Source organism: Aethalodelphis obliquidens, unplaced genomic scaffold, assembly GCF_003676395.1.
Source record: "Aethalodelphis obliquidens isolate GAN/ISIS:26980383/991018 unplaced genomic scaffold, ASM367639v1 scaffold7, whole genome shotgun sequence".
In the NCBI taxonomy this organism is placed as follows: Eukaryota; Metazoa; Chordata; class Mammalia; order Artiodactyla; family Delphinidae; genus Aethalodelphis; species Aethalodelphis obliquidens.
In genome coordinates, this window is record NW_020837951.1 from 34017018 (window position 1) to 34041153 (window position 24136).

The 24136-nt window shown below is 40.1% G+C and overlaps 1 protein-coding gene across 3 annotated transcripts in view; it reads right to left on the reverse strand.

Moving 5' to 3' along the window:
- Positions 1 to 2055: 2055 nt before the first annotated feature.
- Positions 2056 to 24136, reverse strand: part of TDRD7 (tudor domain containing 7) — an 89237-nt gene continuing 67156 nt past the window's right edge. For all 3 annotated transcript variants that reach the window (XM_027105430.1, XM_027105431.1, XM_027105432.1), the window contains 7 exons: positions 23053 to 23187; positions 21199 to 21285; positions 14605 to 14739; positions 12235 to 12345; positions 9823 to 10325; positions 5117 to 5277; positions 2056 to 2524 (listed from right to left, as the gene is read on the reverse strand). In XM_027105430.1, the coding sequence (XP_026961231.1) occupies positions 2304 to 2524; positions 5117 to 5277; positions 9823 to 10325; positions 12235 to 12345; positions 14605 to 14739; positions 21199 to 21285; positions 23053 to 23187 (1353 nt within the window). In that variant the 3' untranslated portion in view covers positions 2056 to 2303. The remainder of the gene's footprint in view (positions 2525 to 5116; positions 5278 to 9822; positions 10326 to 12234; positions 12346 to 14604; positions 14740 to 21198; positions 21286 to 23052; positions 23188 to 24136) is intronic.

A 24136-nucleotide genomic window follows, 5' to 3' on the forward strand; every position in this document is an offset into this window, starting at 1 on the left:
TGTGTGTGTGTGTGTGTGTGTGTGTGTGTGTGTGTGTGTGTGTGTGTATATCCTCCAATTCGTGCTTTGCCTTTTCACCTTCATAATAACGTCTTTGATGAACAGGTGTTCTTCATTTTAATCTTGTCTAGTACAGTTGACCCTGAAACAACACAGGTTTGAACAGTGCAAGTCCACTTATAGATGGATTTTCTTCAATAGAAAATACTACAGTACTGCACCATCTCTGGATGGTTGAATCTGAAGTTGTGGAACCACAGACACGGAGGAACTGCATATAGGAGGGCTGACTGTGAAGTTACATGGGGATTTTCCACAGCAGGGAGGGTTGGTGCCCGTAAATGTCCTCCCCCCACCATGTTCAAGGGTCAACTGTATATCAATCTTTTCCTTTATTGTTAGCACTTTGTGCATCCAGTTTAAGACATCTTTCCTGCTCCTGGATTATAAAGGTATTTTCCTGGGTTATCTTCCTACAGTGGCCATTCATGTTTAGGCTTTCAGTCCACCTGGACTTGACTTCTGAATATGGTATGAGGTGGGGGGCAAGTCTCTCTGTCTGTCAAACTGTCCCAGCACCAGATTAACTTTTCAGTTACATCCACAACTAATTGCTTTATTTTTAAAAGTAATAGAAACATTCCTAAAGTTAGTGGAGTACAAACCACTTCTTTCTTATCTGTGAACAATTTGAAGATTTTTGTTGTTGTTGTTATTAGGGAAAGAAACCATTATAAAAAAACATTTACACTACTTTATTTCACTTAAACATTTGTGTGTCAGGATATTTTTACTTTATCATAAATGATTACTTAAATCACTGGCATGAACATTCCTGAATTTTGAATCACTTTAATTATAAATACTAAATATAAATTTTAAAAAGCTGGAAAGACAATTTCAATATTTTACATGAAAAACTTGAAACATCTGGTCTTTATTTTCTTTCCGTTCTTACTTTTCCTAGATGTTCTCAAATAAAAATAAGCAAATGACTAAAAACTTTTATCTCTGGCCTCGTCTTCTCCCCTTCTCTCCATATTTCCAATAGTTTATGCATATCTTCACACAGAGGTCTACTAGCTTAAATTCAGTATATGTTCAAAATCAAAAATTTAGGCTTCCCAGTCAAACTGAGTAAGGGGTCACCATCCTAGCGCTCACAAGAGCTGCTTGGGTGCATCTTTTCCCAACACCACATTCAGTGAGGTCACATTGTTAGCTGGAACGCAACAGCAGTAGGAACATTTACAACATGGGAATCGTCAGACACTACAAATCAAGGCTCACTCCCCGCATGACCGCCACACACCCACCAGAACCAGCTGTCAAACATTTACCGGGATATGACTGGATAGAGAGATGACTAAGACCCCTCCCTCCCTCAAGGAGCTCACAATCTAGTTGCGGTGACTGGCACAGACAACTAGTTATATGCTATGAAGCTCAGTGAGATCTGGGCAGCACGAGGGGCACAGTCAAAGTACAGTGCAGTAGGAGGGGCACCAGGGAAGGCTTCATGGACAGACTGGGAGGTCAGGGAGGATACTGACAAACAAAAATGGTGGGGAGAAAATGAGCTGCAGTCTGAGGGAAAAGAATAAGAGTGGTCTGGAGGGAAGTGAGGCTTCCTTTAGAGTATCAGTAGTCCTAGATGAACATGCAGGGGTTTGGGAAGGTCCAGTGTGGCTGGCGCAAGGAGTAGTAAACAGGGAGGTTGGGCAGGGAGACTGTAAAGGCCTGCGTTTTCAGTCCAGACTCTCTGGGCAATAAGCCACCCAAGATTTGGGGTGATCTGGGGTGATCAGGACGTGCTGGTTTGCCTGGGCTGTTCCTCCAGCAGCACCACTAGCAATGCTGACGGGCTAAAGACTCCGGAGAGACTTCACATGGTGTGGTGAGCACCTGCTTTGGGACCCATCACTACCCCAGGGTAGGGTTAAGTCACGGAATTCTCAGTCTAACTGGAGAAGAACCGAGCACCACAAGGAAGACGACATGAATAGAAAGGGAAACTCTTCACCTTAAGATCATAAGAAATGATAAGATAGTCAGTTTTTGTATTGATAAACATTTTATTCTAATATTATAGTAATAATTCAAGTGCAATTCTCTTTGAAAAGTCAACTCTGTTAAAACAAAACTTGTTAAATATCTTTCATCAAACACAAACATATTCTTTTCAATCCCGCACAGCAGTCAGAGCCATGTAGCAGAGGTAAGATTTTTTTTTTTAAAGCCTACTACATTTTGTTATTGCTAAAAAAAATCTGAATTAGTTGTCAGGGTCTCAGAAGCAGTGATTAATTGATTTTTGAAAGCTCTACCAGATACTCTGACATAAAATCATGAATCCAGATATCTGTGTCTGGCAGTGACGTGTCCACTAAATAGACCACTACTTTCCGGTCCCAAGGGTTAGTGTTTTCTATAACTGTCTGCACCAATGCCACCAGAGGTTTCTTCTCCACGTGATTTCGAAACACCATCGAAGCCTCCTCAGACCACTGGCTGCACTTCACTCCTAAGAGGAAGGGAGTTCGCAGATCAATGAGGGGTCAAATGAGCCTTTCTTTGACCCGTTATAATGGAAAACTATTTAAATAGTCCCAAAGTAGTTAAACACACCAGCTTAGATTTGCCTAACTGAAAAACAGATGCTGAAGAATCTTACAACAGTCTTGCTTACAGTTTTTCTATTCTGAATGGGGTTATTTCTGTAAACCTTCACTTACAGAAACAAATTTCATTTGAGATTTAATGCTGTGATATAAAATGAAGTTATAATAATGACTGCCCATTTCCGTAAAGTATATGTAGATATAGACTGATGGAGAATGAAATATCAATATCAATGACATTTCTCTTATTTACAGATTTTTTTCCCTGATGAACCAGATATAGTAAAAAAAGAAAAGAAGAAGAAGAAGAATTAATACACTTAACAGTATTCTATTTTATTTTATTTTATTTGTGGTACGGGGGCCTCTCACTGTTGTGGCCTCTCCCGTTGCGGAGCACAGGCTCTGGACGCGCAGGCTCAGCGGCCATGGCTCACGGGCCCAGCAGCTCCGTGGCACGTGGGATCTTCCCGGACCAGGGCAGAACCCGTGTCCCCTGCATCGGCAGGCGGACTCTCAACCACTGCGCCACCAGGGAAGCCCAACAGTATTTTAAATTACATACATCACCATGGTAAAAGCACTGGAATGAAAGTCTGGAGACTCAGTTACTATTCCCAGCTCTTCCTCTATCAAATGGTATGATCGTGAGGAAACCAGTTGATTTCTCAGGCCTCAGCTTACTTCTTGTAAAATAAAGTGGTTGGACCAGATGAATTTTAAGTCCCATGCATTTCTAAATCCCCATGACTTTTAAACTTGAGAGCTCAAGTTAGAGAATTCTGAATTAGCTTTTAAAACAAAACTGAGACAAGAATATGTATTTTTCAAGAAGTATTATTAACTAACATAAATTAAGTTCACATATGTTAGATTAGATATATAAATTATGCCCCATAGTGATGAAGGTCTGGGAGTTTCACATATAATTTAAAAGACTTTTCGGTGTAGTGAGTGGGCTAAATTCTTTGATTACTAAGAATTTCCCATGAGAGAAGCCTAGAACTGTCTATAAGCTGCTACTTCAGTGACTGTAACAGAGCCTGAGCCTCCCAGCACTGGCACGAATTCAGTGAAATGAAGCGGCTGTAGAGTCCCCTGCACAGGGAACACCAGTGACTGTGGCCACGAAGCCGGGGTGGGGATGATGGGGCCATGCGATCCTCCCTCATGGAGACCCCTTCACTGGGCCGTTTGATTGTCATGTTTAACAAAATGTGTTGTTAGAAAAACCTGAATGTTAAAAAGTGAAAATGAAAAATGTAGCCATTAATTCTGAAGAAACCATTTAGAAGTTTGAGTTCAAAGCAGATCAGTGGTAGTCATGCCATGTGTAAGATGCCATTTTTGGTTCATATCTGTCTACCATGGGAGTTTCCTTTGAGTTCTAGTAGGAGACACAAAGAAACTGGAAAATACTTCAAATAAGGCAATCTCTGTCTCTTTCTACCTATCTATCTATCTACATATATATATCTTCAATAAACGCTGTCAATAAGAAGAATTTATATACATAATTTCTCTCATTTCTGAGATCAAGTCAGTTCTGCCACTGCTAAGTGTATGGGGTGAGCGGGGGGTGAGGAATGAGGGTTGCACATGTGGTCATAACTTGCCCTATCCCAGCACAGCAGGACCTCCAGACAACTGGAGGTGTCGGCACCCCTCAGCCCTCTTGGCCTCCGCACCCTCTGCTCACGGCGACAGCTCTCTGGGTGGAGTTTCAGCTAGGCACCCATGCTACCTACTGGTAGAGGGCACACAGATATCTGCACTGCCTTCACAGAAGATAAAACAAATCTCATCAGACAGTATCATAAAGAAGTACCACTCTACACCTATTAACTCAGCTCCTCAGATTTTATGACAGTCAACAGGCTGGTGTGAGTGTGGTGAAATCACACACTTGTGTGTTGTTAGTTGCGATGCAAGTGGAAACTGGTTTGGCCATGAAAATGGTCATATTCTATGAGCCAGGAATGTTTTATAATTGCGAAAGTCCATTACGTAGATGCATTATAATTCCTGCAATAAATTATGAAATCTTAATCGCGCAATGTTCTCCTGTTGGTTATTTGTCTCATTGTTTCCATCTGCTTGTTTTGGCTAATATATGTAGCTGTGGGTTTTTTCCCTCAATACTACAATAAAAGTGTAAACAACCTAAATGTTCAACAATAGGGAAACAATGATTAAACAGAATATTTTGCAGCTATTAAGAATTGTTATCAGGACCATCAAACAACCACCCAAAAAGCAATAGTGTGAAAGCAGAATGCAATACTGTACCTGTACGAAGATTACAGTTTTAGAAAAATACTCATACATGAAACCAGAGACAGAAAGGAATATGAAAAAACAGAAACAGATATAGTGGAAGGGCATGACCTTGAGAGATCATTAAAAATTATCAATAGGCCAATGATTCTGTACCCAGGACAAAACGACAAGATATACTACTGTTGTGTCATGAGTCCAAATTCCCCAGAAGTTACCTGCTAGTTGAGCTGTGACTGCTTGAAACGGCAGCTTTCGGAACATGTCCACCAGGGGCTGCACTTTTCTTATGTTGACTAATTCGTGCTTGCCATAGTCCAGCTCATACACGGACACCAGTCCATTGGTCAGGATTCCTTTTAAAAGCACCCTGTACCACCTAGATGTGCATTGGAGTAAAAAGGAAGAAAAAAACGCACAAAGTCAACACCTGCTTTAAGGGCAACATTTTTTGATAAAAAAGGAAAATTAATACAAATGTTATTTACTAAAATATAAAACTATGCTGTTGTAGAAGTTTTTAAAGAGACTGCTTCTTCTTTTCCAAAGGTTACTATTCTCTGCTTTGTCACTGGCTCATTTGATGGAATTTGTTCACTCAATACCCTTTTACAGGCCTCACGGAGCTAATAAAGGAAAACTACCACTAAGCAGGAGGAAACAGTGCTACAGAGCACAATCAGGACAAGGCTGGCAGATCCCTTCACTTTGACGGGGAGACAGGAAATGGCCATACTTTGGGGACAAGGTCCATGTGTGGAAGATGGAAAGAGAGAAGCAAGCGGGACCAGGTATGGAGAATGCATTAATTCAGGGACTTCCAGGCAAGATACCTTAGGGCTATCCAGGTAGTATTTGGACCAAAGGTCTGGAGCTCAGGAGAATGGCTGAAGCAGGAGATACAGATTAGAGTTGGTAGGAGGGAAGGTCATCAAAATAAAGGTAGTTTATGAAGCTATAAGAGAGGATGAGAATGCTTCAGCAGAGAATGTTTGGAAAAAAGTGAAGTGAGGACAGAATCCTGGGAAACACAAAAATTTAAAGGGCAAAGGAAGGTTACCCAGTAAAAGGAGACTGAGGAATAGAAGGTAGGTGGCAGCAGGAGGTCCTGAAAAGAGTGGTGCTGCAGAAACCAAGTAGTGTAAAGCATCCCATGTTACAGGGAGGTCAACTAGGATTGAGTTAACAGAAGCCACTGGACTCGGTAATGAGCTCTGTATCTTTAATAAGAATCGTTTCGGGACTTCCCTGGTGGTGTAGTGGTTCAGAATCCACCTGCCAATGCAGGGGACACGGGTTCGATCCCAGGTCCAGGAAGATCCCACGTGCCGCGGAGCAACTAAGCCCGTGCGCCACAACTACTGAGCCTGCGCTCCAGAGCCCGCGAGCCACAACTATTGAGCCCTCGTGCCACAGCTACTGAGGCCCGCGTGCCTAGAGCCCGTGCTCTGCAACATGAGAAGCCACCGCAGTAAGAAGCCTGCTCACTGCAACGAAGAGTAGCCCCCGCTCACCGCAATTATAGAAAGCCCATGTGCAGCAACAAACACCCAGTGCAGCCAAAAATAAATAAAATAAACTTATTTAAAAAAAAAAAGCTACAAAGAGGCCAACTTCAAACACTGTATATAATTGGGGGGTTCTGGGAGGAACTCTAGAAACCTTCAGATAAGCCCAAAGTGAAGCAAGCAATTACCCATGAATCACAAAGACAACAGGGACACAGAAAGGTATCATAATAAGTACATGACCTGAGGGCCAAACAGACCTGACCTTTGGGGGCCAAACAGACCTGACCTTTGGGGGCCAAACAGACCTGAGCTGGAGTCCCACTGAGCCATTTTTCAGTCATGTTAACTCTGGGCTCTTTATTTAGCCTCTCTGTGCCTCAATTATCTCATGTGTAATGTTTAGTTTTAATTTACTTGCAGAAATAATACATATGAAGTGCCTAACACATTAATTTGGCATATAACAGGCAGTTGGCAAATGGCAGCCATTATTATAAGTATTCTTAAAATGAAGATAAGCTGTGCAAATAAGAACTTTAGATTAATTTGAAGAGAAATTTCCATATGTGGAAATGCCAGTATGGTGCAGGTTGCTAATTCATATAAGTGTAAAAGGAGATAAAAACATTTGGTTTCCACCAATATCACTGTCTTTAAACTGTACAAGGCAAATGACTGATGGTCTGTGCTTTTAGTCTATAAATAAGAGGTACAGAGCTGTGAGGAGAGAACCATCAGGAAACCTATGTGTTGCATTTCTATTTAGCTTTCAACTTTCAAAACTAAGAGCTTAAATAAAGGCTTCAGTTTTGACGACATTACCAATTTCAGTGCAAGGCTACATGTGGATCACCTGGAGAGTTTACTTAAAACACAGATTCTGGGGTTCTACTGCCAGAGATTCTGACTCAGGAGGCCTGGGGTGAGGAAGGGGAATCTGCATTTTTAATAGGCTGCCCAGGTTATTCTTAAATTGGGATAGATTTGGAAATCACTGTAAATCAAAACTGTACCTGAAATTCCTAAATCTTAACTTACCAGAGCTGGGAACAAGGTTTAGTAAATAGTCCTGGGTTGTAAGCAAGACAGAAGCTCTGAACACTTTACATTGATTCAGTTCATAAAGTTTCAAAAAATATCAGATAATCTGTTCCCATATATAAGACATCCCTTGATTATCTGGGACAAATTAACTGATTAAAGCCCCAGAGTCCTGAGGCAGAACTGTTCAATCCATGGGGGAGTAGGGGTGGAGTCTGAAGTCCCACACTACAGATCTCCGGTGTTCAGAGATCTTCACATGATCCTTCCCTCCAAGTGGCACCTCCCCACCACTAATCATCATTAATCTGCTCCTCAGGTAAGGGTTAGCATTAGCTTGGCTTTAACTGAGATTAAACTATCCAATAACAAAGAGTTCTGATGAGGCAAATTGGAACCCATTTATGCTTATGATTGTAAATAACATGACATAGTAAAAATATTTTTTAAAGATGAAAAGCTTATGACATATAAGTTGAATGCTTTTTAGAATGAGAGCTATTATACTTTTCACTTTTAAGTGTTGAAAATTAGTTTTTTTCCTCCCATAAAAATAACAAAATTTTATAAATGCCTGTACTTGCTATCTTAAGAATGAATGAGGGGCTTCCCTGGTGGCGCAGTGGTTGAGAGTCCGCCTGCCGATGCAGGGGACACGGGTGCGTGCCCCGGTCCGGGAAGATCCCACATGCCGCGGAGCGGCTGGGCCCGTGAGCCATGGCCGCTGAGCCTGCGTGTCCGGAGCCTGTGCTCTGCAACGGGAGAGGCCACAGCAGGGAGAGGCCACAGCAGGGAGAGGCCCACGTACCGCAAAACAAACAAACAAAGAATGAATGAAAGCATTTTATAGAAAAAAAATAAGCAGTTGACCTTTCAAGTTGAGTTTTGGGGGGTGTGTATGTATGTCTGTGTGTTGGGACAGGGAGGGTAGGGGGAGAGATTGTTCTTTTTGTTCAGCATTGTCAAATAAGCTGGCACATTTCCCCTAAGAAAGCTGGCAAAGGGAAGGGGGAGCGGGGAGCTTGTGCCATTGTCCAGGGCTTCCCGGAGTGAGTGTATAGCTTGAGGAACTTGGGCTTCCTTGGGTTGGAACCAGCACATCCTGGGGGCTTCAGGAGAGGAGAGTGTGGATCCAAATGTGCAAACGTGAGAAAACAGACTGAAAGTGCTAAAACAAATGTAAGGAATTATGATTCTCACTGTCCAAAGGCCAAAGAGCAGTGAAATAGGCACTGTTGCACCTTATAAAGGGTGCCACAAGCTCTCTAGAAAGAAACTGACTGCATATATCAAAAATCCTGTAATCTTTAAACAAGTGACTTCTCTTCTAGGAATCTATCTCATAAATACATAATCAGAGAGCCGAACAAAGATTTAAGTTCAACATTATTTGTAACAGTGAAAAATCTGGGAGAAAAAAACCTACAAAAGAAAGTGATAAGTAAATTATGATTTCTCTATATGATGGAATATTTAGCCATTAAAATGTTTATGAAGAAATCTCATCACATGGAAAAGTGTTCACAGAATTATGTTAAGTGAAAAAGTTTAACTTTTAACAAGGGTTTATGTTGGTTGACGGACTTTGTTTTCTTATACTTTTTTTTTTTTTTTTTTTTTGCGGTACGCGGGCCTCTCACTGTTGTGGCCTCTCCCGTCGCGGAGCACAGGCTCCGGACGCACAGGCTCAGTGGCCATGGCTCACGGGCCTAGCAGCTCCGCGGCATGTGGGATCTTCCCGGACCGGGGCACGAATCCACATCCCCAGCATCGGCAGGCAGACTCTAAACTACTGCGCCACCAGGGAAGCCCTAAACATTTTATTTTATTTATTTATTTATTTTTGCGGTACGCGGGCCTCTCACTGCTGTGGCCTCTCCCGTTGCAGAGCACAGGCTCTAGACGCGCAGGCTCAGCGGCCATGGCTCACGGGCCCAGCCGCTCCGCGGCAGGTGGGATCCTCCCGGACCGGGGCACGAACCCGCGTCCCCTGCATCGGCAGGCGGACCCCCAACCACCGCGCCACCAGGGAAGCCCCTAAACATTTTATTTTTAAAATTTAGAAAGTCATTAAATAAAAGACATTATTTCTTAAATAAAAAAATATTTTTCTCATAGGAAAGTAGAAAAAATATTTAAACATTCACTTTAGATATAATGAGGTTTTTAACAGCACTAGGGTCATTAGATTTTTAGATAAATGGCATCATTTTAAATATTAGAAAATTGCACAATTCACTGGTCTCATTTCACATTCAAAATTCCCATTTGTGCAGTTCCAAGTCCCCCTGCAGGGATTAAGGACTCTTGGTATCATTCTACACGTTTTTCTTAGGAGGAGAATAAAAGGCTCTGTCTGTCCAAGGACCTACTTATTTTCCACTTTTGCAGCATACACTTGGTCTTTCTCCACTGCCACATGGCGCTCCTCAGACACACTGTAATAAAGAATCATCTCTTCCATCAGAACTTCCAGCTTATGTATCTCTTGCCACGGCTGGACGACAAAGTAGCCCGGGTGACAGGCCACTGGCACGTACACATCCATGTGTTCCCCTGGCTTGGACAAGTGGACAGGAGGTGGCAGCTCCTCCATGGAGAAAGAGCTAGTATGGTCTACCAACGACTTTTTGAGGATATCCGAGAGGCTCTTTCTGAAATTCTCTCCAGTGTTGCCCACAATGGAGGTGTTCGCACTCTTGCTGTTGGGGGAGCTAGCTCCGCTGGATATGGCACTCAGAAACACATCCTTCTGATGCTTCCACAAGTCTGCGTTTGTGATCTGGCGATTGATACTGCGGTGAGGGTCGGGGAAGTTCTTGGGGGTAAATAAATAAATATGTGCCATCCCTCTGGTTTCATCCACTTTTGTCACCTTTGGAAAACACACAAAACCAACTTAAAGAAATCCAAGTTCACGCTGAATTCTGAGATGGTTATAATATTAACTTTAAATATTATAAAACCGCATTTTGCAAAGAACCCAACTTGCTAAAATCATTTTATTTGAGGTCAGATGAATTATCTAGCACAGCTGTAGCAATGAATAAGCTCGTAGGTCCAAGTAGTCTAGAAACCAGTGGCAAGCTTGTGGAAATGAAAAATTTACTAACCTCTAAAAACTGAGAATATCTATGACTGGCTAGAGGTCATTATCACTGAGAGGAAGTGATTCTATATATCATGATTAATTTTTTTATATTAATGACATGTTAAAACACTCAAGAAAGAGTAACCCAATGAACCCCCACGTGCTCATCATCCAACTTCAACAATAAAAAATAATAAAAATGGCAAAATGTCCTGTAAGAATTCTGCTTAATGCTGGTGTTCTCTCAGACAGGGAAGGGAAAGAAAAAGCTTTGACCTTCACCATACCCTTTGGGATCTTTGGTCCAAAGTCCTTGTTTGGTCCTAATATCTGCTCTCACTCCTCTCCCTTTCCCCCAGTTACATGAGAGGAGAGGGACCTTGGGAGAAAAAGAGGAAGAAAGCTCCACTGAATAGGCCAAAATTATAGTCACCATCTTGCACCTTTCGCCCAGGAGACCTCTGATTACCTGGCTACCTTTTTCTGTCAGAGGGGTGAATGTCTGTATGGGAGCACCACACGTTGATAACTGGACTGTGTGTCCCAAAGGGCTGGGTGACTGTTAATTCTTCTCATCAGCTCCTCTGGTTTATCTCAGGAATAACAAAAATGAGACACTTCTAGCCACATCTATCTTTTACCAAATTGGGCTAGAAATGAAAGGCAGGAACACAGGCATGAAGACAAGGAGACACCAGCAAGGCAATCCTTCTAAAGTAATTTACTTTAAAAGCTTTTCTCCTAGCAAGAGGAGTCTATTTAAATTCATTCTTTGGAGGGCTAATGAAGTACTGACTGCTAATTCATTTTGATATTTATGGTACAGAAACACCGTTTCAAAAATCAACCATTAAAAAGATTTTTATTGACTACCCAATACCCTGGCTTTAGGAGCTGAAAATGTAGCTGAGAAAACAATACTCATGTGGCAATTGAAGAATATAAAATGGTATATAACTGTGTGATTGCACATGACAAACCCTAGAGGAGAATGAAGATAGGAAAATCAGTGTGGGCTCGAATAAGTGAGAGGTCTTCACGAAGATATTTCTCAAGGACATTTCAGTGCTAACATTGTTAAATACTTATATAAAATGATAACACTATTTACATCAGTTAAAATAGAGAAATATTATCTTACATTTCTATTCTTGGAAATATGAGCAGTGTTTTTGATATGAAGATGCAAGAGTGTGAAAAAGAAACACGCTAGTGAAAGAAATAAAGCAGTTTAAATAAGTTTTAGGAAGAGACAAAAACCAAGATTACAAGCAAATATTTGTTTATAATCCATTTTACTTTAGGGATAAAAGAAAGAAATACCGGACTTATTTAAATGGTCTTTAGAAACATTTATCAAGAGATACATGGTCCTCTGTTGCAGACTTAACTCCTTATCATGGAGCAAAATAGGAGCACAGAACTACCTGCTACCTTATTAATAATCAAAAAATTATATAAAGGGTTTAAAAGTAACACTGGAGATATAGGATAAATTCTTAAATAAAAATTAAACCACCAGATATCTTATAGCTACACATGTAACCAACCTCCTGACTATAAAAGTGTGTCGGAGGTAAAAGCATCAGTTTACAGTAAGATAAAATTCTTTCACAAAAACAAGTGGGGAAAAAAAAAAGTGAGTCCTTCTGGCTGACAGCCCCCTTTTATCAAGACCAATAAGATAACTAACCTTAATGCTACAGTCTGAGCAATTCAAAACAGAATCTCTTAGCCAAAGCACAGCATCTGGTGTCCACATGCCAATAGACTGTGGAAGATCTGCTAAACAGCACTTTATAGCCTGAAAAGAAAACACAACGGAAAAGAGGACACGCCATCTTAAAATAGGTACTTATGAGTAGTGTCAATATTATTTTCCTACAAGTCAAATGTTGCCAAGATAGAGAGCAAGCAACAGCAATAGCTAATAATGACAATCACAGTTCTCGGGCTGGAGCATCTGCTATGTTCCTGATCTATTTATATTACTACCATTGTCTTTACTCCTATCATGAACCAGGGTTATACCAGGCACTTCACATACTTCTCACCCTACAATACTTCTGCATGGCAGGCCAGTGTTGTGATCTCATTTTACAGACGGTGAAACAGACTCAGAGATACTAACCTGTGTAAGATCACAAAGTCGTGAAGACAAGATTGGGACTTATATCTAGGTCTTCCCTTTATGCCCAACTAAAAAAAAAATGAAATGTCATTTGGATGAAATCTGACTCCTGTTGTAAAAATCTCTGTGGAGGCTTCCGGCTGAATGAAGCATTTGCTGAGTACCCCAGGCATTTGTACTTACCTTTTGAAGGAGGTTGTAATGAGAATTAAGCAGGGAAAGAAAAACTAAAACCCAGTGACACCTAAAAGCCTCATTTTCCCTGATGCTTTTTACCTCCCACCATCACTGCACAAGCTTCTGCAGAATGGCTACATCAGGGAGGAAAAGGTAACCCCAGGGACTCCCTCCAGTCTCATGGGAGCCTTTGAATTGATGGAGGCAATTTTATGCAGGAGATGCAACTTACTTCCACGATTCCTAGATTTCTTCTTTCCTCTCTGAGCCCCAAGCTCCCTGTCGTACACCCTCCCTTCATCCTTGGGGGCTCCAAGTCTCCCACTGTGCCCCCTGCATGAGGTACCTTTCTGGGTGGGGAGGAGGTCACTTAGAGCAAAGAGAGCAGACTCTACTAGTGCAGGTGCCAGGTGGGCAAAGAGGGAGTGAGGCGGGCCAGCTGGGGCCTGCGCACTGGAGAGCACAAGCCCTGCAGAGGAGAACGTCACTTCCCAAGCTCCCACAGAGCACTGTGCCATAAAGGGGACTGCTCAATAGAGTCATGTTTTCTAGTTGGTCAAGAGAAGCTAGAAGCAGACAACTAATTCACATTTTAAAACACTATACGAGCCAAGGGCCCAGACCCAATATTCATGGGTCAGCCTTGGCCAACAGGCCATCAGTTTGCTACTCTGAACCTCTTGGGGAGATGCTGTTAGCCAGAGGCTTGCCCTAGCTTGTTTTAAAGGTTCCCCCAACTTCGCATCTATCAAATAAAAAATCCAGATAAGATTAATAGAAAAAATTAGAGTGGCTTTTACCAAGAAAGTACGCCTGTGTAATTTTCAGACAGTCAGAAGCAGTGGGACAGATCACCCATCTCCTCCAGCCCTGGAAACCTTTTCTAGGTAAGGCTGGCCCTAGATGGATGTTCTAACAAGGGGTACAGAGGCCAGAGGTGTTATCAAGTGAAAGCACTTAAAGGTCTAACAATTTTCAATATTATGCTGAGCAGCAATAAGAAAAAATGTGATTCTGAAAATTGGCTTGAACTCAAGTTAAACAGCTTCTCTGTAATAGTCATTTTAGGAAAGGCAACAGTGACTGCAGTGAGAGAAATTATAAAAGCCATGCTAATTATGGTCAAGTACTTTTTATTCACTGAGTTTTGATACATAAGAAATCTTCTGGTAAATATAGGTCAAGGGGCCCCTTGAAATTATAGAATGTTGAACAATTTTATTTTCAAAGCATGATGGATTTCTGTACAAACTCTACTTCTCCTAAGTAGGAAATAGCTATTAATAATTTTAATTAATTCAAAATAATTCAAACTTCTTATCATCTTGAATTTTTATCAAGAGAGGAAGGATAGACTGAAGTTAATCTTTTCACTAAAATCTATGAGGAGAAGGTTAAATATAAACATATATCCGAAGAGAATGGTTACCTAATTAAATTAAGAACTCTGGAAGTAAATATTTACATATAATATCCTGAAACCGTGTAGAAGCCAGCACTGGCATCTAATTATTAAAGTGGAACCTCTAACTGGACAATATAGCCTGATGACTCAACATGCTTGAAAACAAACATTTATCAAACAATATTCTGTAAGTCTCACTGGTCTTCTTGTCTACGTGAGCCACCATTTGGATCATTTCCAATTTTGTTAAACTCAATCATCATCAAAAACTGAGAGAGCATCTCACAATGTGATTATGAACACATCCAAATCCCTTTCAGCCAATCTCCTAGGCTTGTAACATATAGTACCTGAGGTGGTACTGCAATCATTTCTTGGAGAAACCGAGGGGGAATTTCCCTGAGCTCGGACACTTTCACAGACGTCACAGTGCCAGAGTCCAGGAATTGAACATCAAGAGCCCGGCTGCTGTGAACATTCGTAATCTGCAATGAGACAAGTGTTGGCTGATTTATTAGCATATCCAAAAGGCCACAATGCTTCTGTGCAATTACATTTTGTACAGCTCTAAAATGCATATAAAAAGCAACAAAAACTATCAGTGCTGATTGAATTTTCTCTTATTTTAAAATGTACTTATTTACCAAATAGATATTTTTATAGTAGAATTGATTTCAACATCTTGCTGTTAATTCATAAATATAGTAATAATTACTATGTTTTCAATTCTAGGATACTAATGATTGTAAAACAATTTGATACATTATTATATACTGCTGATCGTAAGATACAGTCTGTTCTCCAAAATATTAGGATGTGAGGAAAAAAAAAAACTACTGTGTCTTAGCAATGAGGAAATAATAGAGAGAATTCAGAGACAGAATTTTACTTGTAGTAGGTAAATATTATGTGTTTTTGTTTTTTACATTTAAACTTGGTCTTTTTTTAAAATTAATTAATTTATTTTTGGCTACGTTGGGTCTTCGTTGCTGCAGGCAGGCTTCCTCTAGTTGTGGCGAGTGGGGGCTACTCTTCGTTGCAGTGCGCGGGCATCTCATTGCGGTGGCTTCTCTTGTTGCGGAGCATGGGCTCTAGGTGTGCGCACTAAGTAGTTGTGGCTTGAGGGCTCTAGAGTGCGGGCTCAGTAGTTGCAGCTTGTGGGTTCTAGAGCCCAGGCTCAGTAGTTGTGGTGCACGGGCTTAGACGCTCTGCGGCATGTGGGATCTTCCTGGACCAGGGCTTGAACCCGTGTCCCCTGCATTGGCAGGCGAATTCTTAACCACTGCGCCACCAGGGAGGTCCCAATACTATGTATTTTTAAAACATGACACATTTTGGTATTTTATAGCTTAGTCAGAAAGCCCAATGATACTTTGTGTCATTTGTCAAAAATGGGAACATCATTAATCATTAGAGAAATGCAAATCAAAACTACAATGAGATATCATCTCACACCGGTCAGAATGGCCATCATCAAAAAATCTACAAACAACAAATGCTGGAGAGGGTGTGGAGAAAAGGGAACCCTCTTGCACTGTTGGTGGGAATGTAAATTGATACAGCCACTATGGAGAACAGTATGGAGGTTCCTTAAAGAACTAAAAGTAGAATTACCATATGACCCAGCAATCCCACTACTGGGCATATACCCAGAGAAAACCATAATTCAAAAAGACACATGCACCCCAATGTTCATTGCAGCACTATTTACAATAGCCAGGACATGGAAGCAACCTAAGTGTCCATCAACAGATGAATGGATAAAGAAGATGTGGCACATATATACAATGGAATATTACTCAGCCATAAAAAGGAACAAAACTGAGTTATTTGTAGTGAGGTGGATGGACCTAGAGACTGTCATACAGAGTGAAGTAAGTCAGAGAGAGAAAAACAAATACTGTATGCTAACACATATATATGGAATCTAAAAAAAAAGAAAGAAAAAAAATGGTCAGAAAAACCTAGGGGCAAGACGGGAATAAAGATGCAGACCTACTAGAGAATGGACTTGAGGATACGGGCAGGGGGAAGGGTAAGCTGGGACAAAGTGAGAGAGTGGCATGGACATATATACACTATCAAACGTAAAATAGATAGCTAGTGGGAAGCAGCCGCATAGCACAGGGAGATCAGCTCAGTGCCTTGTGACCACCTAGGGGGGTGGGATAGGGAGGGTGGGAGGGAGGGAGATGCAATAGGGAAGAGATATGGGGATATATGTATATGTATAACTGATTCACTTTGTTATACAGCAGAAACTAACACACCATTGTAAAGCAATTATACTCCAATAAAGATGTTTAAAAAAAAAATGGGTAAGTTACACACTGAATCAAAGCAACAATTACCTACCTGTGGCCAAATGGCAAGAACACAATGTAAGATTCTGGATGCACCTTTAAATGCCACAATCTCCCCTAATATGCCCCTAAAATGCCATTGTGACACTTGCCATTGTTAAATATTTACAGTGGCCAAATATAGCCCCATGGAGGTGGTTATCTGGGCTGAGATCTCACGCCTACAACTGCACTAACTGCTACCTAAGCGTGGTGGTGCCTTCGGTATGATGACTGTTGAGAACTGGGCCACTTTCGTCTTGGAAGTCAGATTCGCCAGAAGTGAAGCCTTTTTCTACTACCCGAGAGAATGCTTGATTAATATAATAGCATAAATTTTTAAATCTAAGACATGATAAACACAAACAGTCCCATGGAGGAATATTTTAAAATGTATTTGTTTATTCAAACATACATACTGAACATATATATTGGTATGGATGGTATCTGTTGAATGCTTGTTATATCCAGGCATAACTAGGCTGCAAAGATATACTTCCCCTTCTCAAAGAGCTCCTAGTGCCATGAGAGATGACACAAATACATAACCATACTATAATGTAGTAAAGGCAATAATGAAGTTGCGCTTGGGGTACTGTGAGAACACAGAGGGTGGGTACCTGACCCAGCAGGAAGCAGGTGTTAGGGCAAGCTTTCAGGAGGAGGGAATGCCTAGAACTGGTACTTTTCTTTAAAAATTTACTTTTTTTTTCTTCTTATTTTAGTAAAATGCCTCCACTGTAGAAAATTTATATACTTAAATATATAAAAATCACTTGTAATCTACTATAGGTTACAATTATCCTTCTAGTCTTTTACCCATGATTCACAAAAGATTAGATTTACAAGAATTACAAAATATTTGTAGATACTATTTCGTAGTTGACTGCTTTCCACTCAGTGTCTCATAAAAATATTTCATGTAATTTGTCTTCTATGTCATTTTAATGTTATTTAAGTCTATCATATACATACATTGTGACTTATCTATCAAATCACTTTGGCTGGATAATTTAAGTTGTGTAAATTTGTTTACACAAATTTGTTACTTTAAGAAATAATCATATTTACTGGGCATTTGTATTTCCTTTTTCACAAACTGAAATTTCATAAATTTCACAAATTTATGTCCTTTCAGAGCTGCACCTTAAATGATGAATGGGAGTAAACCAGGTTGGTAGGAGTCCAGTTAGGGGCAAATCTGGACATTTCAAATAGAGGGGAGAGGATGGGCAAAGGCACACACATACTTCTTACGTGTGGGGCCTACAAGCATTTTGGTTACGTTAGAGCATAAAATGAGAGGCCGGGCAAGGCAAGAGGTGAGGCTGGGAGACAGGCAAAGGCAAGGTCTAAGAGAAGCAGGTATCATGCCTTCAAGAACTAAGACTTTACCCTGTAGATGAGAAGCCAATGTCAAGCCTTAAGTAGAAGAATGAGATGGTCAGCTTTCTAAAATTGCTGGTGAGGGCTTTAGGATCAGATAGATTTGGTTTTAAATCTCAGCTCTCCCACTTTTTAGCTGGATGACTTTCCTCATCAGTAAGAACAGGGATAACAGGGTTTTGTGAACATGAAATGAGATCAGTCATGTTTAAAAAAGCATTTAGTGTCATAGAAACAGTAAGTCTCGTCATAAGTTGGATGTATAATTATTTGCATTTTGGGTTGCTACTCTTAGTGGTACGGAGCTTGACTAGAGGAAGACAGGAGTGAAGGCAGAGGAACCAGTTGGTGTGGTACTGCGGTGTTCCAGGCAAGAATTAACAAAGTTGTAAAATCAGCAGTGTTCAGTGATTAGTTGCACTTGGGGCTGAGGAAGATGCAGGAGTCAAAGATAACTCTTAAGAAACAGCCTGCATGGCTGCATGAATGGAGGTACCACTAAAATAGAGATAAGGGAGAAAGGTAAGGATGGGGAAAGATAATTTTGGTTTCAGACATGTAGAACTTAAAAGAGTTTGTGAGATGGACAATTAGGCTGGCTTTTTGCTCAAATCTGCAGCCCATCAAGGACTGGAAAACAAATTTGGGAGTCATTAGGGCCAAAATGGTACCTGAAACTATGAGATAGGATTACCTAGAAGGATGCAGAGGCCGAGAAGAGTGATGAGCCTGGACAGGACTTAGGGACACTGACATTTCAGAAGTGGGGGTGGAAGGAGGTTTGGGTGAAAAATAAGAGAAGGAATTATTAGACCATCATGAGGAAAATTAGGATTTGATAACATGGTAGCCCAGTGAGAAGAGAATTTCAAGTTTCAACACTGTTCGATGCAGCAAAGAGGTCTGGTACGCAAGACCTGGAAGATACTAATACAACTGCAAAATTAAGACGCTGTTCACAAGAACAGGCTCTGTGATGGAGTGTGGGCAGAAGTCATGTGGCAGTGACTGAGGACTGACTGGAAGATGGTGCAGAGTGAATGCAGACCACTTCTACAGGGAAACAGGGATAGTAGTGGCCACTGCACTGAATAAAGTTGGTTGGACTTACAGAATAAGTTCAGAATGTATAGGCACTATAGTTTAGACAAGTTTAGACAAGTTACAATGTCAAGAGCAAATACATCACTTAAACACAGGATCTGCTTTTCATTAATCATCTTTCTTTCCTTAACTTTCTATGCATCACTAAGAGAATGAACACTTTTGCTACCTCAAAAGTAGATAATACACAACTTGACAGTAATACAAATAATACTAGATATTAATCTAAAGTATTTGAGCACACACTGAGAAGGTATTTTTGCCAAAAAGGCATAGCCTGATTCCACACACGGAGAAACTCAAGTTGAGAGACACTCTACAAAACACTGCTACTCTTCAAGAGGCCACAAACAACAAAGACTGAGCAACTGCCAGGTTGGAGGAAACTAAGAAGACATGACAACTAAATACATCTTGGGATCCTGGACCAGAAAAAGGACATATGGAGGACAATCTGGGAAATGTCAGTATGTTCTGCAGATTAGTTAATAATATTGTACCAATGTTAATTTCCTGATTTTGATAATCGTTATGTAAGACGTTAACAATTGGAGATGGTGGGTAAAGGGCATATGGGAACTCCTTAAAATATTTTTGCAACTTTCTAAAAGTCTGAAATTACTTCAAAATAAAAGGTTAAAAAATTAAGTATTTGTGCATTTATATATTATACACTAAACAGCACAGAGCTTTAAAATTCAGATAATGTCGTGTTCTTTTTAACAAATCACGTTTTGAAGTTTATAGCTAAGCACCCAAATCTTAGTCATATAACTCCAGATCTCAACTTTCTGACACACATTCACATTGACAATAATTATTTCAAAACTGATGCTTTCATTAAAGTGGCCATGACCAAGATTTACTTAAATAAAGGGAAAATCAGTACAATTAAGTTATCACAATGCTGCTATGCAGTAATAAAACTCAATAAAGCAATGATTCTTACTTAGGGTTGGTTTCTTTGAGAATCTTAAGAAGATTATGAATACTTTCCCTCCAAAATACATAATACACACACACACACATAATTTGCATACAATTGTTGGGGAGGGGTCCAGGCGCTCCCTGTAAGCAGAGGTCTTTGCACCTAGGTTAAGCACCACTGTGGAAAAAAAAAAAAAAAAAAAGCCAAAATTTCAAATTTAAAAAACTGGGAAAAAAAAAAAAAAAAAAAAAAAAAAAAAAAGAAGACGACGAAGAAAAGAAAGAAACCACAAAAATCCAAAACCTACCTTTGAAAAAGGTACAGAGATTTATGACAAAATATAACAAACCTCCTTGCAAATTCATAACTGAGCTTGTAAGAAAATAAAACAATTATTAGGCCCTGGAAATAGAGGAATATGTGAACACTGAAACCCAAGCCATCCTGGGCAGGGGTGAGGGAGGACATGAGATGCCCCCAAGAAGCCAGAACACTCAAAGGGCTACCCCTCGAGGGAGGGGTGACTCTGGAGAGCAATTAGGCATTCCCTATGCCCAGAAATTCCACTCCTACATATGTACCCTGGGAGATATGCACAGGAAGGTTCACGGTAGTGCTGTTTATAGCAAAAAATTCGACACAATCTAAATATCCATTGTCAGAAAAATGGAGTGATAATGTTGGCATATTCATACACTGTTACAGCATACAGCAGGGAAAACAGATTACATCACAAACATAATGAATGAAAAAGCATGTTATAGAAGAATCAATACATCTTACAATTTGTGTAAATTTTTAAGACATTCATTCATTTAGTTATACTTTATTCATGTTTTTACTATAAATATTATATATACTATTCACTTCTACATTTTAAGTATCTCTATATTGAAATATACAGATAGTAAAAGTATGTGTGTATAGACACAAATATAGTAAAAGTCTAGAGTAGTGAATAGGAAGGAGAAACACCAAATTCAGCTGGTAGCTCCCCCAGGGGTGGGAGTAAAAGAAAGGGCTGCAGACAGGGAGCATCAACTGTATATTGGTTTTATGTATCATGTTTTATTTCTTAAACTGGTGATGAGTATATGGATGCTTACTCCATTTTTTAAAAACCTCATTTATATGTCTGAAATATTTCATCTTAAGTTTAAAAAAAGTCAAGTGACTGATTTTACCTCTACTCGTAACCATTTTCCTTTGCAATGGAAGAGGCAGATTTTCCCACAGAAGGGTAATGAAACGAAGTACTCAGAGGTCATGTGCTGCAAAACAGAAACGCATGACACTTATTATTCTCAGCAAAGAGCACGTTGCTACACCATGAGAAAAACACCGCTGTGGCACAGGCAAACTGCTTCACCCGTACGTGATCAGACTTTCGGCGAGGTATGTGCTACAGTGGACGCAGCACATGTACAGGGGTTGTAGGGCTTCTGCCTTGTTTCTCATATGTTGGTGGCAGCCATCTACCCTTCTTCCTTGCACATGGCTCATAAATCAGCCTTGTTAAAATGTCTAAAAATGTTAGCATGGAGGTCAGTATAATTCATCCAGGCTCAGGCACCATCAGTTAAACACAAAGAGGGGAGATGAATCCGATAAAATGAACAGCCTGTATGAAAGGGAAGCAGTTAGGCTAGCAGTTCATAAGGCCTCCTCTTTTCATCTTTTAACATTCAAGATTCAAAGATAAGATTTTAATCCAAAACAAAAGAAACGTTATCAACACAAATATGGATATCAGTGCCAGTTCAATGTTGTTCAATATTTTCATCCTCCTCCTCTGCTGTAGCTTGAAATGGGGGACCTGCCATTGCCTCTTTCCTTCAGGGTGAATGTTTCTACTCTTCCCACAGGCAATGTCTCCTTCCACTTGAGTTTCCAGGGCACTAAGAACTATCAAGAGTGCTTTTCACCATTATAGATTATAAGCACATGCAGGCAAATGAGTAACTACAGTCACCCTCTGGATGTCTCAGATTTCTCTAGGCTAGATCAGCAAATCAAACTTCAGTAATGACCTTGAGATACAAGCTAAGACATCTGTAACAGAAAGAGGTAAAGCTATAGATCTAACATCTCGATTCTAGGCTGTAGTCTAAATACAAGTTTAATCCACTTCAGCAACTATTTTGGAATACCTATTTTATGTAAGACACTAGATAAGTTACTACAGTACCTAAATGAATTAGATACTTACCAGAAGCTGGTGAGGCTCAGTCTCTGCCCTCAGGAGCCTATACTCTAGTAAAGCAAACAAATACCCGAACAGCTAAAACAATGCTGCATACAAGTGTCATGAGGCACTCGGGGTGCTCTGTAGGTCAGAGGCAAGGGTTCACTTCCAGGTGAGGGGGTCAGAGATGAAGCGGCATCAGAGTTTAGTCACTTGGAAACCACAGCATATTGTGGATTACAACTATAATGTCCAAATGGAGGTAAGGAAATCCCTTTAGGACCTTAAAACAAAACCTCTACAGATCCTGATTCAGAAAATACTAGAATTAAAGGGAAAAGAGATTACTAATAAATGTAAACTGCAGAACCACATTTTCCAAGGCGCAGGTTCTCTCGGGGACCATAAAGAGGTTGGAGAGTGATGCCTCGGAAGTTTTATTCTCCTTCTAAATTCCATGGTTCCGTCTTTGCCCAGGCAGAGGAGCCAGCTGCTCGAGCAGACAGTCACAGGCAGCTGCACTGTAGGCTCATCAACTGCACCTTGTGAATGACAAATCTACCGGTTGTTGCACACTTTCTGTGTGCCAGGCCCTGTGCTAATAATAAGCAGCCTTGTGACTAGTCCTCATAACAATCCTGTGGGTACTCACTATTATTATCCTCATTTTACCATGAAGAAACTAGTGGGGATTTTTATTTTTGTTTTAAATTCTGAAGTCTGGGGCTCTTACCCTCTATTTTAGAGAGTCTACCTTAAAATATACAAAACTTACTACACATGTACAATTTAGTGACTCCTCTTGTTTGCAATGTTAGGACTCATCTTAGAGGTGGATGCTGCTTGGCCATACCTTGCAATGAAAGTATTCCTCTATCTTATGCAGAAGGTCGTTGAGCTTGTTCAAACCCTTACAAGGCACCTGGCAGTAGAGTGTGCCGTCGGAGCAAATATTAGTCACTCTGACATTTGTGTACATGGCATCGACCTGAAACAAAGGACACACCAAGGATGTGAGAACAGAGTGCAGCTCTTACCTACCTAAGGGTATCTATCTAAATGGCTCACTGAAAATTTCTGCGCTTTTCAATCTTCTAAGCAAGCTGGAGGACAGACAGAATGAAATTCATAACGTAAATGTGGAAAACTAGTTTGCATACCACTCTTTCCAAAAGGAATATCTGGTATCATTTGTGTCAGGCACAGAGTAGACATTTTACACACATTATATTATTACCACTTTCTACTGTCTGAAAGGCTAAGAGTATTTTTAGCTCTGCTTTAACTCTGGTTTATCTTCTCCTCATTAATTTAGAAAAAGAATTATTATATAAAACATATTTTTGCAGCATTAACAGAAATAAAAATAAAAAACTCTCACAAAATCAATCCCATTATCAGTTTACTTTCTAATTCACGTCCATGGGCCACAGGAATTTTTAGTAACTTTTAAAAATTATAATCACAGTAAAGGTTTAATTTTAGCCATTTTTAGTCAAATCATAATATAAAGGCAATTTACTATTGTTCTACTTATTAAAACAAATATTTTCCCAATGTTGCTATGAAGCCTTAAAAATGATCATTTTTAACATCTCATCCTATTCTTTCGAGTGGCTGCTCTATAATTTATTTAAAAGTGTCCTTTCATACAGACATCTATGTTCTTCACATTTAAAAAATGTTAAAGCTAGCAATTTAATAAGCATCGTCACTGATCTAATTTTCCCTTCATTTGAATTATCCTCCTTTATTATCTTTGCAAAATAATTTCATATAAAATTAATATATGCTCATTGTGGAAACTGGAAAATAAAACAAAAATCCAATTCTTAATAATTACTATTTATATTTTGGCATTTCCCCTCCTTTTAGCTCCCTTCCTTCCTTTTTTTTTCCAATACATATGTAATCTGTCTCTATCTAGTGTTAGCCTA